This window comes from Mastigoproctus giganteus, chromosome 13 (assembly GCF_048544385.1).
Source record: "Mastigoproctus giganteus isolate SK-2022 chromosome 13, ASM4854438v1, whole genome shotgun sequence".
In the NCBI taxonomy this organism is placed as follows: Eukaryota; Metazoa; Arthropoda; class Arachnida; order Uropygi; family Thelyphonidae; genus Mastigoproctus; species Mastigoproctus giganteus.
Window position 1 is genome coordinate 10,547,900 of NC_143587.1, and position 15,306 is coordinate 10,563,205.

Genomic DNA, 15,306 nt, shown 5'->3' on the forward strand with positions numbered 1-15,306 from the left:
TTCAATTACTGCTCCTTCAATCATTATTTCCCTTTCCGTGGCATACTTGTTCATCATTACTTTTGTTTTAGCCATATTCATCTTTAGTCCAAAATCCTTACTAACTGTGCATAACTGATTAAGATTTTCCTCTAATTCTTTGGGATCGTGGCTTATGACCACAATGTCATCTGCAAATCGTAAATGGTTTAGGTACTCTCCGTTCACATTGACTCCTTTCTGCGACCAGTCTAATCTTCTGAAAGTTTCCTCAAGGGCAGCAGTAAACAGCTTCGGAGATATTGTGTCTCCTTGTTGAACTCCTTTCTCGATTTTAAATTTGCTACTGTCTTTGTCTAGTCTAATAAAGGATGTAGCACTCTCATATATTTTCTTCAAAATCATAATATATGAAGTATCTATGACTTGTCTTTCCAGTGCCCGAAACATTGCCTTATGCTGTATGGAGTCAAATGCCTTTTCATAATCCACGAATGCCAGGCATAATGGTGTTTTATATTCATTTGCTTTCTCCATTAGCTGTGATATTACGTGAAGGTGATCCATAGTTGAGAATCCTGTCCTAAAGCCAGCTTGCTCTTTCAGTTGATTCTCATCAAGTATTCTTTCTAATCTGTTAGTAATGACCCTTGTGAACAACTTGTAGATATGGGATAACAAGCTAATTGGTCTATAATTTGCAATTTCTGATTTATCTCCTTTCTTATGCAGCAAAACTATGATTGCATTATTCCACTGCATAGGCATCACACCTTTTCTAATGCACTTTGTGAAGAGCCTTGCCAGTTTTTGTGTTATGTCTCTTCCTCCCAATTTTAACAACTCTACAGTAACTTCATCTTCCCCCGGGGCTTTCCGATCCTTCATTTTCTTCAATGCATGTTCTACCTCATCAGGAAGAATATCGGGTATGTCGTATGTGTTGCTACTTTGCAATCCATCTTCCCCACTGCTGGTATCATTCCCTCGCTCCTTGTATAATTCTCTATAGTAGTCTTCTGCTATTTGAATTATGCCTTCTCTGCTGTTTATAAGTACACCGTCGCTATTCTTCAGTGTCAGTATCATTTGTCTTTCTGTGTTCCTGCTCATGGCTGCTGATTTAAATCCTTTGTTTTCCCTTAATGCTTGTTCTACTTTTCTTGTGTTAAATCTTCTTATGTCCTCTCTGAGTCTCTTTCTAATGGCTTTGCATAACTCAATATACTCAATTTTCTCCCTGTCAATGTTTTTCTTGCTCTTCATTTGTCGTCTTTGGTTCACCATGACAAGTGTTTCTTGACTAATTTTTTGTTCTTTGGATTTCTGTTTCCCTATAGGTTTCTTGGGCTTTATCACTTTCAGAAAGTTGTAATATTCCTCGTCGATATCTTGGTCCTGAGCAGTCTGCAGAAGCTCAAACTTGTTCTTAAGTTCCAGTACATACTGCTTTTTCTCCTCCTCTGTTATTTCAAAGACCTTTGTATTATTTACTCGAGTCAGTTTTTTCCTTTCCTACATCTATATCAAGTGTACATCTTACCATTCTGTGATCACTTCCAACATTTACCTTATTCAGGACGGTAACATCATTCACAATATATCTTCTGTTAGTGAGGATGAAGTCGATTTCATTAGTTGTTAATCCATTTGGACTCTTCCATGTTCACTTTCTGTTCACACTTTTCTTGAAAAAAGTGTTCATTACTGACATTCCTTGAGATTCTGCAAATTCCACAAGTCTTTCACCTCTTTTATTTCTTTCGCCAATTCCAAAATTTCCTATAGTTCCTCTTTCTGCGCTGTTTTGCCTTTTTCCAACCTTAGCATTGAAGTCCCCCATAATAATAGTGTAGTGGGTTTTCTGCTCATCTAGAAGACTCTCGATTTCAGTGTACATTTCTTCAACCTCTTCATCATCATGGCTCGACGTTGGTGCATAAATCATTATAATCTTTAGCTTGTACCTCTTAGAAATCTTGAGTATTAGTCTTGACACCCTTGGTGATGTACTTTTGAATTCCAAAATGTTGTTTTTAAAATCTTTATGGACCAGAAACCCAACTCCACCTTCACTCCTTTCACTGTTTCCATTGGTGTACAGCAGATTTCCACTTGATAAACTTATAAGTGATTCATTTCTTCTTCTTGTTTCAGCCAAACCGATGATATTCCAATTCATACATGGTTACAGAGGTTACATACATGCACAATATTGTGCCACACAACTGGAATGCAGGAAATTCAAGTCAAGTTATCTGCCAGAGCTCAGAATGCACTAGAACACCATTCCCAGTTTCTCACAGGCTTTAGTAATATTATGTACACACTTTATATTATTAAAATAAAATTTTTTAATGAATATTCTATTTTATAAAATTTTATAGTTTCATCTTTGACATTAGCATTAGCAGAGGCATACGATGAAAGAAAGCAAGCTTATGCATCATCAGCCAAAAAAAAACCCCTCCCATTTCATTCCTCCATTCATTCCAAATGCCTGTCCAGCTCAGTCTTAAATTTATTTAGGCTATTAACTTCCACAACAAAAGATGGAAGCCTGTTCCACCAATCAACTACCCACCGGCTAAAGGCAAATATCTGCACATCTATTCTACAACTATCTTTCCTCAATTTGAAACTGTGCCCCCCTCAGGTTCTTAGTCTGAGCAAGATGAAGACTCCCATCAGCATTGAGCATACACAAACCATTCAAGGCTTTATAAACCTCAATCAGATCACCTCGTAGGTGTCTAGTCTCCACTGTAATCTGAAAAATTTAAGCCTTTCTTGGTAAGAACACCCCTTTGTTCCCCTCACCAATCTTGTTGCCCTTCTTTGTACTCATTCTAGCAACTCTACATCCTTCCTAAAATGAGGCCTCCAGACCTGTACACAGTACTCTAGGTGTGGCCTGACCTTGCCTTGAATAATGGGATTATCGCCTCCCTGCCCCTGCTAGCAAAATTCCTATATATCACTGACAAGACTCCATGACCTGCCCTGGCAGCCCGTCTAAACTGCTCAGCGAACTTCATATTTGGCTGCACAATTACCCCCAGGTCTTTTTCACTTACCATTTCCCTGAGTGTAGTACCACCTAGTTGGTACGTTTCTCTTTGGTTATCGCTACCCATATGCAGTACTTTGCATTTGACAATGTTAAACTCCAGTTGCCACTTCTCAGCCAATTTTCCCAACTTATGTAGATCCAGTTGGAGTAGCATACTGTCATTAACAACCCTGCCAACCTTTGTATCATCTGAAAACTTGAACATTAAACCTAATATACCTTCATCAATATCATTGATAAATATACAAAACAACAATGGGACCAACACCGAACGCTGGGGAACTCCACTAATAACATTTGTCCACAAAGAGCAGTGTCCGTTGATTATCACTCTCTCTGTTGTCTCCCACTAAACCATACCTTTATCCATTGTTGCAGCTTACCCTTGATGCCATACCTCTCCAATTTGTACAGCTATTAACTGTACAAACTGGAGAGGTATGGAGAGCAGTCTTCCATGTGCAACAGTATCAAAAGCTTTCCTGAAATCCAAGTATATGATATAAAAATTATTTTTGGCATTCAGTTCCTTTGTGACCATATCATAGTATCCAATCAAATTGGTCAGAGAAGACCTCTCTTTGACAAACCCATGCTGTGTCTTAACTATTATTGCAGTCTTGTCTAGATGATCCTGCGATGTTTCTTTAACCAGTGCCTCCATTAATTTTCCGGGAACAGAAGTTAACCTCACAGGTCTATAATTACTTGTGTCAGCCTTTGATCCTCCTTTGTGAATTGGGGTCACATTTGCACATCTCCAGTCCATGGGTACCTCCCCTGAGTCCAAGGAAGCTCTCATAATTATGGCTAAGGGTTTGCTTACTTCCTTTGCTGCCTCCTTTAATATAACTGGATAGATCCCATCCACCCCAGGTGCTTTCCTTATGTTTAACTTCAACAATTTCTCCTCCACTTTGATCTCAGTTATTACAAAATCGCTTAGCTCCCTGTTAGCATTTGATAAACTTCTGGCACTCCCCTCATTGAATAACTCATGTGGGAATGTAGATGCAAAATACTCATTCAGTTTGTTTGCTATATGAGCAGGATCATCAACAGTCGAACCATCGATATAAAGTGGACCAATCATATTCATCCCCTTCCTTTTATAGTTTATATAACTAAAGAAATCCTTGCTATTTTTCTTAGCATCTTTTGCCAAAGATTTCTCGTAATCTGCTTTTGCCTACCTAACCTCCTTTGTGACTTGATTACAGATTAGTTTATACCTGCTATAGGCTTCTGTGTCGTATGATACTTTATATGCATCCCATATATTCTTCTTCTCTGCCACTAGCCTCATTAATTCATCTGACATCCATTTAGGCCTAAACCTTGAACAGTATTTCTTAGTTGGAATGAAAAGCCTAGTAGCCTCCAAAATTAAGTCCCTGAAGGCTTCCCATTTAGAATTCACTATTGGTAACATCATCAGTTGATCCTAATGTACAGAATTTAAAACTGTCTGAGACCTCTGTAGTCCCCTTTATGAAAGCAAAAGCCCTTCCCTTTAGCCTTGATGGTAGTTATATCTTTAAATAATTCCCACATCAATACATTGTGATTACTGCCACCCAGTGGTTCCTTTATCTGCAGATTCTTAATGCATGAAGAATCACTACTGTTAATCAGATCAAGAGTATTACTCCCTCTGGTTGCCTCTCAAACATGTTGCTGTAAAAAACATGTCATCCAATAAATCCACAAAAGTCTTGCTAGTGTGCGAGTGATGAACCCACAAGTTCCAGTCAATACCTGGAAAGTTAAAATCTCCCATTATAAGACATTCTGATTTACTGGCCCACTATTTCTCTGCACAATTGCTCATTATACTCGTCAGATTCATTAGGCTTATAACACACACCTACTCTCATTTTTCCTTTCCCAGTGCTTATTTCACACTAAACAGACTCAACACTGCATTGTCCGCTAACATCAATTGGATGCACTTCCTTAGATTTTATGTTTCTTAACTAACAGCATAACCCCCCCTCCTCCCTTCCTATCCTGTCTATCCTTTCTACACACATTGTACTCCCCAAATTCCAACTCTGGACTGCCTATATCTGTGTGATACCACGTCTCTGATATCCCAACAATATCTGCCTTTGATGTCTTCACTAGCACTCTAGTATTAGTATTGGTCATGTAGTGCCTAAGGCTTATGCTGCACCACCAAAAAAAAATAATAAATAATAAATAACATTAATAAAATTAAAAAATACAAATAATCAATAAATAAGAAAAGGAAAGACAACCTATGGGTTTCCCTCCTCCTCTAAATGTCCTTAAAAGTGAGAAATCTATGATGAAAGTCTTGTAGCAGTTCAAAAAATCCACATACTTCCAGTTGATCACCGTCCACTGTTTACTATCAAGTGAAGCTTTGTGCAGTTCACCTCTGCCAATGCAGCACCCACAATCCAGCTGACTTTTGAATTTCCCCAAACTGTCAGCCTCAACCACTTTTCCTCATATGAATGAGCCCTTTTGCGAACCTCACCAAGCGAGTTACCCGTCTTTGGACTTTTCAAGAAGCTCTGTCCTTTTTTTAGATGTGGTCTCCCCACCTGAACACAGTATTCAAAGTGTGGTCTAACAATAGCCTTATATAATGGGATTATGGCAACTATCTCTCTTGAGTCCAGTGATGCTCTCTTAATTAACCTTAAAGGTTCAATGCACTCACTTGCCACCTCCTTTAAAATTATAGGGTATGTGCCACCAACCCTTACCAAATTTCAGTACCCAGAGACTAGGCACCTGCGAGGTGATCTGATTGAGGTGTATAAGGCCTTGAACGGATTGAGCAAGCTCAATGCTGATGGGATCCTTCCTCTTGCTCAGATTACGAACCTGAGGGGGCACAAATTCAAATTGAGGAAAAACAGTTGTAGAACAGATGTGTGGAAATTTGCCTTTAGCCAGCAGGTAGTTGATTGATGCTGGAACAGACTTCCATCTCTTGTTGTGGAAGTTGATAGCTTAAATAAATTTAAGGCTGAGCTAGACAGGCATTTAAAGTGAGTAGATGGGTGAAATGGAAGGGTTTTTTTTTTTTTTTTTGGCTGATGCTGCATAAGCTTGCTTTCTTGCATCGTATACCTCAACTAATGCTAACCCCAGGAGCCTTACTTGCCTGTAGGCTCAAAAATTCTTTCATTAAATAATCATGTGAAATTTCAATATCATTAATTGCACATTTTTCAACTTCACTCCCATAATTTCCCATTGACATAGATAAAGGGTTTTTCTTCTATAAATATCGATGCAAAGTAACTGTTGAGTTCATCTGCAATATTAGCTGGGATATCTAATACTATCCCACATCCATTACATAAGGGTCTGATCTTATTGATCCTCCTCTTTGCATTTATATATGTGAAGAATTCCTTAATCCCACACTTTACTGCTCTCTTTGCCAGTGATTTCTCATAATCTGCCTTTGCCATCCTAACCTTTAACCTTTTCTGTGCCACTATTCCTAATCAATTTGGAGCTGTTATAGGCTTCAGTACCTTTTACTGCTCTGTAACTTTTCCATGTCATTTTTTTTGCTCAAGCAAACTGGCAAATTCATTATTCATCCAACTTGGAATTCTCCTCCTCATAGAGTATTTTTTTAATGGTATCTGTGATTAATTTTTAAAAGTATACCAAAATTCAATTATATTCCCTTTCTGTGAGATATCTACCCATTTAATTGAGGCCATGTAACACCTAAAGTAATTTCCTTTCTGGAAATTATAACCTATTCCTTTGCCTTTAGCTACTGTTACCCTCTCTCTCTCTCTCTCTCTCTCTCTCTCTCTCTCTCTCTCTCCATTGTCCACAGCAGAACTCTGTGACCACTTCCTGATTATGGTTCCTGTAGTCAGCCTTATTATATTATCTGGCTCATGATGATGATCTTTGTCAAGTCCTCTCTCACCTTAGTGATCTCAGTCCTGGAAATTATAGCTCAAGCACGTCCATGACAACCTAAATGTGGTATGAACATACCAGGAACAGGCAAAAACAGTTTTTGAACTGATCTCGCATATAAACTTATAGATCAATATTTTTAAGTACAGACCATCCATATGATCAAGCTCCATGGAGCTGATTGCATGGCATAATCAGAGAGACAGAGAGAGAGAGAGAGAGAGAGAGAGACCATTATAATACTAGAATAGCATGGTCTAAGAATCTCTAGGAATGACCATAAACATGCCATCAATATATCGTCATCAGAAATTGACAAAATCTGATGATGGTTAAAAACTCCTGCTTTTTGACCCTTCCATAGCAGTGTTTCTTTTCTAGTATTAAGTGCAATGTGTCACTCTGCTGTATTACTGCCACACTGTAGCACATGGTATGAATTTCTATCTTTTGGAAATTCGTTCAGGAGCTACCATTAGTAGCTTCAGAATACACTAATGGTGATACTGTGTGTCAGTATCACCATTAATAAATAAATAAATTTTCTGTTTATACTCCAGGATGACCAAACGGTCAGAGGAGTTCGTATGATAGATTGAATACAAGAAACAGCACTGTATTCAAAAGTCACGGGCTTGAACCCCGGTCACTCAAGGCACATGTACTTAAGCACCTGCATGCCTGACCACTAGGCTACGGCAGCCTCTGTTAGTGAATCAGTATTCTGGAGCTACAGTTAGCAAATCAATAAAGGCCTGGAACACTGAAAGTTCTCCTCTCTCTCATGTGCATTTGTGTATATTTTATCAATTTTATTTCATCTTTATATTCTTAATTTGTGTGTTTTTAATCACTTATATTTATATTTTTATGGATGTATTTTATTTTTATTTCAATTTTATTTAATTTTTACTATTAAAACCAGTTTTATTCTGTTTAGTCAGTGTGACAAGAATTTTATTGTATACATTACGGCACTTTCCAAGTTTAATAAAGACAGGTAGCATCAATGTTAAAAGATTAAATGACAAAGTTATTAGCAAAAGGAGTAGGTTGATATGATGTCAAAATAGCAGATATCAGAGAAACCCAGAGGTAAGTACATGTGAATTGTAAATAAACAATAATTAAAAATGAATTTATTTGAAAGTAAGATACAGTGCAAGGAAGATGTGGCATTGCAAAACATTTAGAAAGTTTGGAACAAAGTTTATTGGCTGGGAAACATTATCCAGTATAGTTATGTAGGAAAATTTTAAGATGGAAAGTTGTGATGAAATCTGTCTGTGCATTCAGACCAGCTGAAGGCGCAAAAAAGATGAAATTTTCTTTAATATATCAAAAAAAAAAAAAAAAAGTAGAAACTAACCAAAAAAAAATGTAACAAGATTTAAATAGTAGGGTAGGAAATGACAATTACATTACATCTACAGAAATATTTTAGGAAAACTGAGAGAAAGGTAAGTCTTACAATCAAGGTAAAGGGCTACTTGTATTTTGAGCAGTTCATGCACTCTTAATTACAAACTGTTTCAGAACAAAGATAGCCACAAGTTTATATAGAGGAACTATAACAAAAACAATAGCATTACTGACTATATCATTACAGAAAATGAATCTTATACTACTAGATGATTCAAATCATCCAACAGTTGGCATAAGTCTGCTTACAGACACCACCCATCATCCAATGAGATCCCCAATCAGCGAAATAGTTGTCACATGAATGTTAGAGCAGAATCATCTTTTTGGTGATGTTATTCATATTAGGTCAACCCACAAGCAGTGGTATGATTCCTAATGTGAGCAAGCCACTAAGAAAGAAATTGGTCTGCCACCGGAGGGTGCAGGAATCAAAGTTCTCCATGATAGAAACTGAATGCAGAAATGCCAAGTAGGTAAAGTGCCTGCCTGGCAACCCAAAGGTCGCGGGTTTGATTCCCGCCTCGGGCTGGATATCACGATGGTGCTGAACCAACCGGTTGGTTGGATATCCCGGCCACGATACACAAAGGAAGCAAGAAAAAACTGGTTCCTTCGTGTATTGATCACATCATACGAAATAAATAAATAAATAAATGCAGAAATGCATACAAATGTATAACTCTGCATCCTTTACTACTAAAACTTTTTCCTGTTCTGTTAATTAATTTATTAATAACAAGCAAATGCAGTTTTTGTAGAGTGAAACATTAGAATAATAAAATTATTAAATAAATTATTAATTTTGATAATTAAAACTATGTAAAAAAATAAATTTCCAGCTCAAACGTCAAGAACAATGAGGATTTAAGTTTGCTTGTCCGATTAATTACCTGCATCAAAGCACAAATCATGTCTATAGCTGAATGGGTCATTCCATCATTATTACGCTTCAGAGATTTTACTACTTTGAGGCCTAACTTTTCTCGAAACCTATATTAGGAAAAATTTTCAAAACATTAAAAGATTACTTTCAATTATGTTAATGAGCTCAAAGCAAGCATAAGTATTAGAGTTCAGATTATAAAACAGAATGATAATTATGTATATGTAGTACCAACAGCTATATTCCCTACATACTGATTAATGGACTCTATTCAAGCAGTGACACTAGCTCTAACAGAAGATGATAATTATATAAATTAGCATGGCTTTAGAAGACAAAACTTACCTCCTGACCATCTGGTTCCTCTTCAGACATACACAATGAACCAACTGATGATGTTTACACAAAGATCTGATAGAGGTGTATAAAGCATTGAATGGTTTGAGCATGCTCAATGCTGATGGGATTCTTCCTCTCGCTCAGAATAATCACCTGAGAGGGCATAAATTCAAATTGAGGAAAGACAGATGTAGGATAGACGTGCGGAAATTTGCCTTTAGCCAGCGAGTGGTTGGTTGGTGGAACAGACTTCCATCCCCTGTCGTGGAAGTTGATAGCCTAAATAAGTTTAAGGCTCAGCTGGACAGGTATTTTGAATGAACAGAGGGGTGAAGTGGAAGTGGTTTTTTTTTTTTTTTTTTTTTGGCTGATGCTGCATAAGCTTGCTTTCTTGCATCAAATGCCTCTACCAATGCTAATGCTAATCTGGTGTTAGGACTCTTGGTTCTTCCACAGCAGTTTTAATATGGTTAAGTTTTCAACAGCAAGTCACTGAAGGGAAGTGAACTTTTCTTCAGAGTATTCAGAGTTTTTTGGGGGTTCCCCCCCCCTATATAACTTCATTTTCATTTCTCACTCCATGATTTAACCAAGAGGTAAGTTTCACCTTATGAAGACATGCTAATTTATAAAGTTTTCATAATTTCATGGAACTTACTTCACGGAATTCTTATAGTTAAAATATTAGTATTAGCAATGGCCACATGGTGCAAGGAAGCCTATGGCTTATGCCTCCAGCCAGGAAAATAAAAAATAAATATATAAATAAAATAATAATAAGAAGAAAATTTTTAAAAAATAAATAATTAATAAAAGAAAAGGAAACAGACAACCTATGCATTTCCTTTTCTCCCATAAGTAATTATCAGATGATTGAAATGAGGCTGAATGTATGCTAATAGCATGTAATTCCTTGACAGATACTGCCCGATTGCATTTAAGTAATTTTAGCGATGGCATTAGCACTTAATTATGACAGAGGTAATCTTAATGATTTGGATGTATAAAAAAAAAAAAAAAAAAAAAAAAGATTTATGCTTGCATTTATACTCTAAAAAAGGATTTAAATGTGTTTTTTTTTAAAATATTGTCATCCACAATGGATGTGATTGAATTAGCAAGACAAACGAGATAAACTTTTCATTCATGTTGAATGAAAAGTTTATCCTCTCATAGCAAAAGCATATGTTTCCTAGGCGCCTCCGTAGCCAGGTGGGAAGGAGCAGCATTGCGTAGCACACGCTTCTTGATTAGACCGGGGTTCGAGCCCGTCACCACCAAATACAGAAGATGTGGAAAGGTCAGGGAATGACCATCACATATCCCGGAGCAATATGGCCTTAGTTGCTAATGCTCCTAATAACAAACAAACAAAACAAACATATGTTTCCATTACATGATGGTCAACCTGTGCACCGCCAGTTGACAATGAATTTCTGATGGTCTCATACCTTTCATATGCAGAAATCAGATCATGCTATGCAATTTCATCTAATCATAATTTTTAGTAGTCCTGCCAATACAACAAATAGTGACAAACATACATTGTAATATTGTGGCTGTAATGAGGATAGAGACTACAGGGTCCAGTCATATTATTATTACCACCTACCTGTTATATCAGAATATGCACCTTTTGCAGCATGCATAGCTGGCTGCCATGGGAGGAACTCAATAAGTCCATGGAAGGTTGCTACGGGTATCTGTGACCTTGCAGACTGCAGTGCATCCCGGAGTTCCTGTACATTCCTTGGTGGAGGATCCATCCATCTCACTGTCGATCTAGGTGGTCCTACAGATTTTCAATTGTGGTCAAGGGAGTAAGCTTGAAGCCTTTGTTGTGCTCCTCAAACCACTCACGGACAATTCTGGCGACATGGCATGGCATACTGTCTTGCTGGTAGATACCATCATCCATGTACGGGTGTACTGATCGTCAACAATCGATAGGTAACAATTTGCATTCAGGGTACCTTCCAACGGACCCAAGCCATGCCACGAAAACATTCCCCAGACCATAACCGGCCCCACCAGCCTGCCTTCTGCCAACAATTGTGTCTGGGTGTCTGTTCTCAGAGGTTTCACATCTAATACGCCACCGTCCATCCACTCGGTGGAGCAGAAACCATGACTCATCAGAGAAGGCCATCCGTTGCCACTCAGCTGGGGTCCAGTGTCGGTATTGCTGTACAAATTGACAGCATTATTTGCAATGAATGGCCATTCATCTGCTCCAGAGCCCAATGCACAACAGGGTTTAGCATTAGCATTAGCATTAGCATTTGATGCAAGAAAGCAAGCTTATGCAGCATCAGCCAAAAAAAAAAAAAAAAAAAAAAAAAAGTAACATAAATAAATAAAAATAACCACTTCCACTTCACCCCTCTGTTCGTTCGAAATACCTGTCCAGCTGAGCCTTAAACTTATTTAGGCTATCAACTTCCACGACAAGGGATGGAAGTCTGTCCCACCCACCAACCACCCGCTGGCTAAAGGCAAATTTCCGCACATCTATCCTACATCTGTCTTTCCTCAATTTGAATTTATGCCCTCTCAGGTGATTTTTCTGAGCTAGAGGAAGAATCCCATCAGCATTGAGCATGCTCAAACCATTCAAGGCTTTGTACACCTCTATCAGATCACCCCGCTGGTGCCTAGTTTCCAGACACTGTAATTTGCAAAACTTAAGCCTTTCTTCGTAAGAGAACCCTTTGTCCCATTCACCAATCTAGTTGCCCTTCTCTGTACTCGTTCCAGCAGCTCTACATCCTTCCTGAAATGAGGCCTCCAGGCCTGTATACAGTACTCTAGGTGTGGCCTGACCATTGCCTTATACAAGGGAATAATCACCTCCTTATCCCTGCTAGAAAAATTCCTATATATCATTGACAATACACCATGAGCTACTCTTGCAGCTCGTCTGCACTGCTCAGAGAACTTCATATCTGCCTGCACCACCACCCCCAGGTCCCTTTCATTCTCTACCACTGTCAGTGTAGTACCACAGAGTTGATACGTTGCTCTGGGGTTGCTGTTTCCCATATGTAGTACTTTACATTTGTCAATGTTAAACTTCATTTGCCACCTCGAAGCCCATCTGCTCAACCTTTCCAAATCCTGTTGCAGCAGCATAGTGTCAGTAGTGTCCTTGACAACCCTGCCAACCTTCGTATCGTCTGCAAACTTGGACATTAAGCCTGATATACCATCATCAATATCATTTATAAATACAGAAAACAATAAAGGCCCCAATACTGAACCCTGAGGGACTCCACTAATAACATTAGTCCACGATGAGCAGTGTCCATTGATTACCACTCTCTGTCTTCTCCCCCTCAACCACCCCTTTATCCATAGCAGCAACTTGCCTCCAATGCCACACTGCTCCAATTTGTGCAGCAGTCTTCCATGTGCAACAGTATCAAAAGCCTTTCTAAGATCCAAGTATATAATATCAAAGTTATTCCCTGCATCCAGTTCTTTTGTGACTGCATCATAGTATCCAATCAAATTGGTCAGGCAAGACTTCCCCTTAACAAAACCATGCTGTGTCCTAGCTATAACTGAAGTCTTGTCTAGATGATCCTGCAGTGCTTCTTTCACCAGTGCCTCCATTAATTTTCCGGGAACAGAAGTTAAACTCACAGGTCTATAATTACTTGTGTCAGCCTTTGATCCCCCTTTGTGAATTGGGGTCACATTTGCACATCTCCAGTCAATGGGTACCTCCCCTGAGTCCAAGGAAGCTCTCATAATTATGGCTAAGGGTTTGCTTACCTCCTTTGCTGCCTCCTTTAATATAACTGGATAGATCCCATCCACCCCAGGTGCCTTTCTTGTGTTTATCTTCAACAATTTCTCCTCCACTTTGCTCTCAGTTATTACAAGATTCTCTAGCTTACTGCTAGAGTTGAATACACCTCTGGCATTCCCCTCGCTGAATAACTCCTCATGTGTGAATGTCGATGCAAAATATTCATTTAGTTTGTTAGCTACCCGAGCAGGGTCATCAACAGTTGACCCATCGATCTCAAGTGGACCAATCTGATTCATCCCCTTCCTTCTAGAGTTTACATAAGTAAAGAACTCTTTGCTGTTTTTCTTCGCATCCCTTGCCAAGGATCTCTCGTAATCTGCCTTCGCCTGCCTAACCTCCTTTGTAACTTGGTTACAGATCAACTTGTATCTATCATAGGCGTCCTTGTCACGTGTTAATTTGTATGTATCCCATGCATTTTTCTTCTCTGCCATATGCCTCATTAGTTCATCTGACAACCATTTAGGCCTAAACCTTGAACAATATTTCTTAGTTGGTATGTAAAGCCTAGTAGCTTCCACGATAAGTTCTTTGAATGCTTCCCATTTTGAATTTGCTGTTGGCAATATCATCAGTTGATCCCACTGTATAGAATTTAAATACTGTCTCAGTCCATTGTAGTCGCCTTTACGAAAGCAATACCCCTTCCCTTTACCCCTAATGGTAGTTACCTCTTTGAGTAACTCCCACTTCAGCACACTGTGATCACTGCCACCAAGTGGTTCATTTATCTGCAGATTCTTAATGCATGAAGAATCACTACTGATAATCAAATCAAGAGTATTACTCCCTCTAGTTGCCTCCCGAACATGCTGATGTAGAAAACAATCATCCAATAAATCCACAAAAGCCTTGCTACTGTGTGAGTGACCAGCCCCCAAATTCCAGTCAATATCTGGGAAATTAAAATCCCCCATTATAAGACTCTCTGATTTACTGGCCCACTCTATTTCTCCGAACAGTTTCTTATTATACTCATCAGAGTCATTAGGCCTATAGCACACTCCTACTCTCAATTTTGATCTCCCAATGCTTATGTCACACCAAACTGACTCGACACTGCACTGTCCAGCGATGTCGACTGGCTTCACTTCCTTGGATTTTATGTGTTTTTTAACTAATAGCATAACCCCTCCTCCCTTCCTATCCTGTCTATCCTTTCTGTAGACATTGTACTCCCCAAATTCCAGTTCTGCATTTCTTATATCTGTGTGACACCACGTCTCTGAAATCCCCACAATATCTGCCTTTGATGTTTTGAGCAATACCTCAAATTCATCAAATTTATTTACTAAACTCCTAGCATTGGTGTACACACAAGTATACATGCACCTGTTCTTTTTCTTAGCTACCCTAACACAACCCATGTGTTTACTTGTACCCCAATGATTCCCAGCAGTCTCTGAAATATCCTGCATCTTATTTTCCAGGCTGCGGCTCATTCCAATAGAAGCAGTGCAAGAATCACTTTCACCTCTGCCAGTGGCTACTTTTAATCTATTAGTCCTTTTATCCCCCCAATCTAGCAGTTTTCCGACCCACCTAACATTGCCTCGATAGCATCAGCAAACATTCTTGCACCCTTTCTATTTAAGTGTATCCCATCCCTGTAGAAGCAGTCTCTCCTGTTAACAAGTACAGACCAGGCTGAAAAAAATTCTACCCCTTGAGCCCTGCACAATCTTTCCAGGGCCGAATTGATTGACAGGGCTCTCATCATATACTCCCTCCTATCGTGCACTGTCATGTTGGGTTCACTGCACTGTCATGTTGGAGACTTTTCTGGTGGCTCTACGGTTCATTTGGACGGCCAGTTTAGCAACAGTAGCGCCAATCAGTCCTGACTAACCATTTCAACTGATG

General features: G+C 38.8%; 1 protein-coding gene across 1 annotated transcript in view; it reads right to left on the reverse strand.

Annotated features, from left to right (window-relative positions):
- Positions 1 to 15,306, reverse strand: part of Rme-8 (receptor mediated endocytosis 8) — a 699,549-nt gene that overhangs the window by 541,613 nt on the left and 142,630 nt on the right. The window contains exon 14 of the mRNA XM_090387774.1: positions 9,295 to 9,394. Coding sequence (XP_090243900.1) covers positions 9,295 to 9,394 — 100 coding nt within the window. The remainder of the gene's footprint in view (positions 1 to 9,294; positions 9,395 to 15,306) is intronic.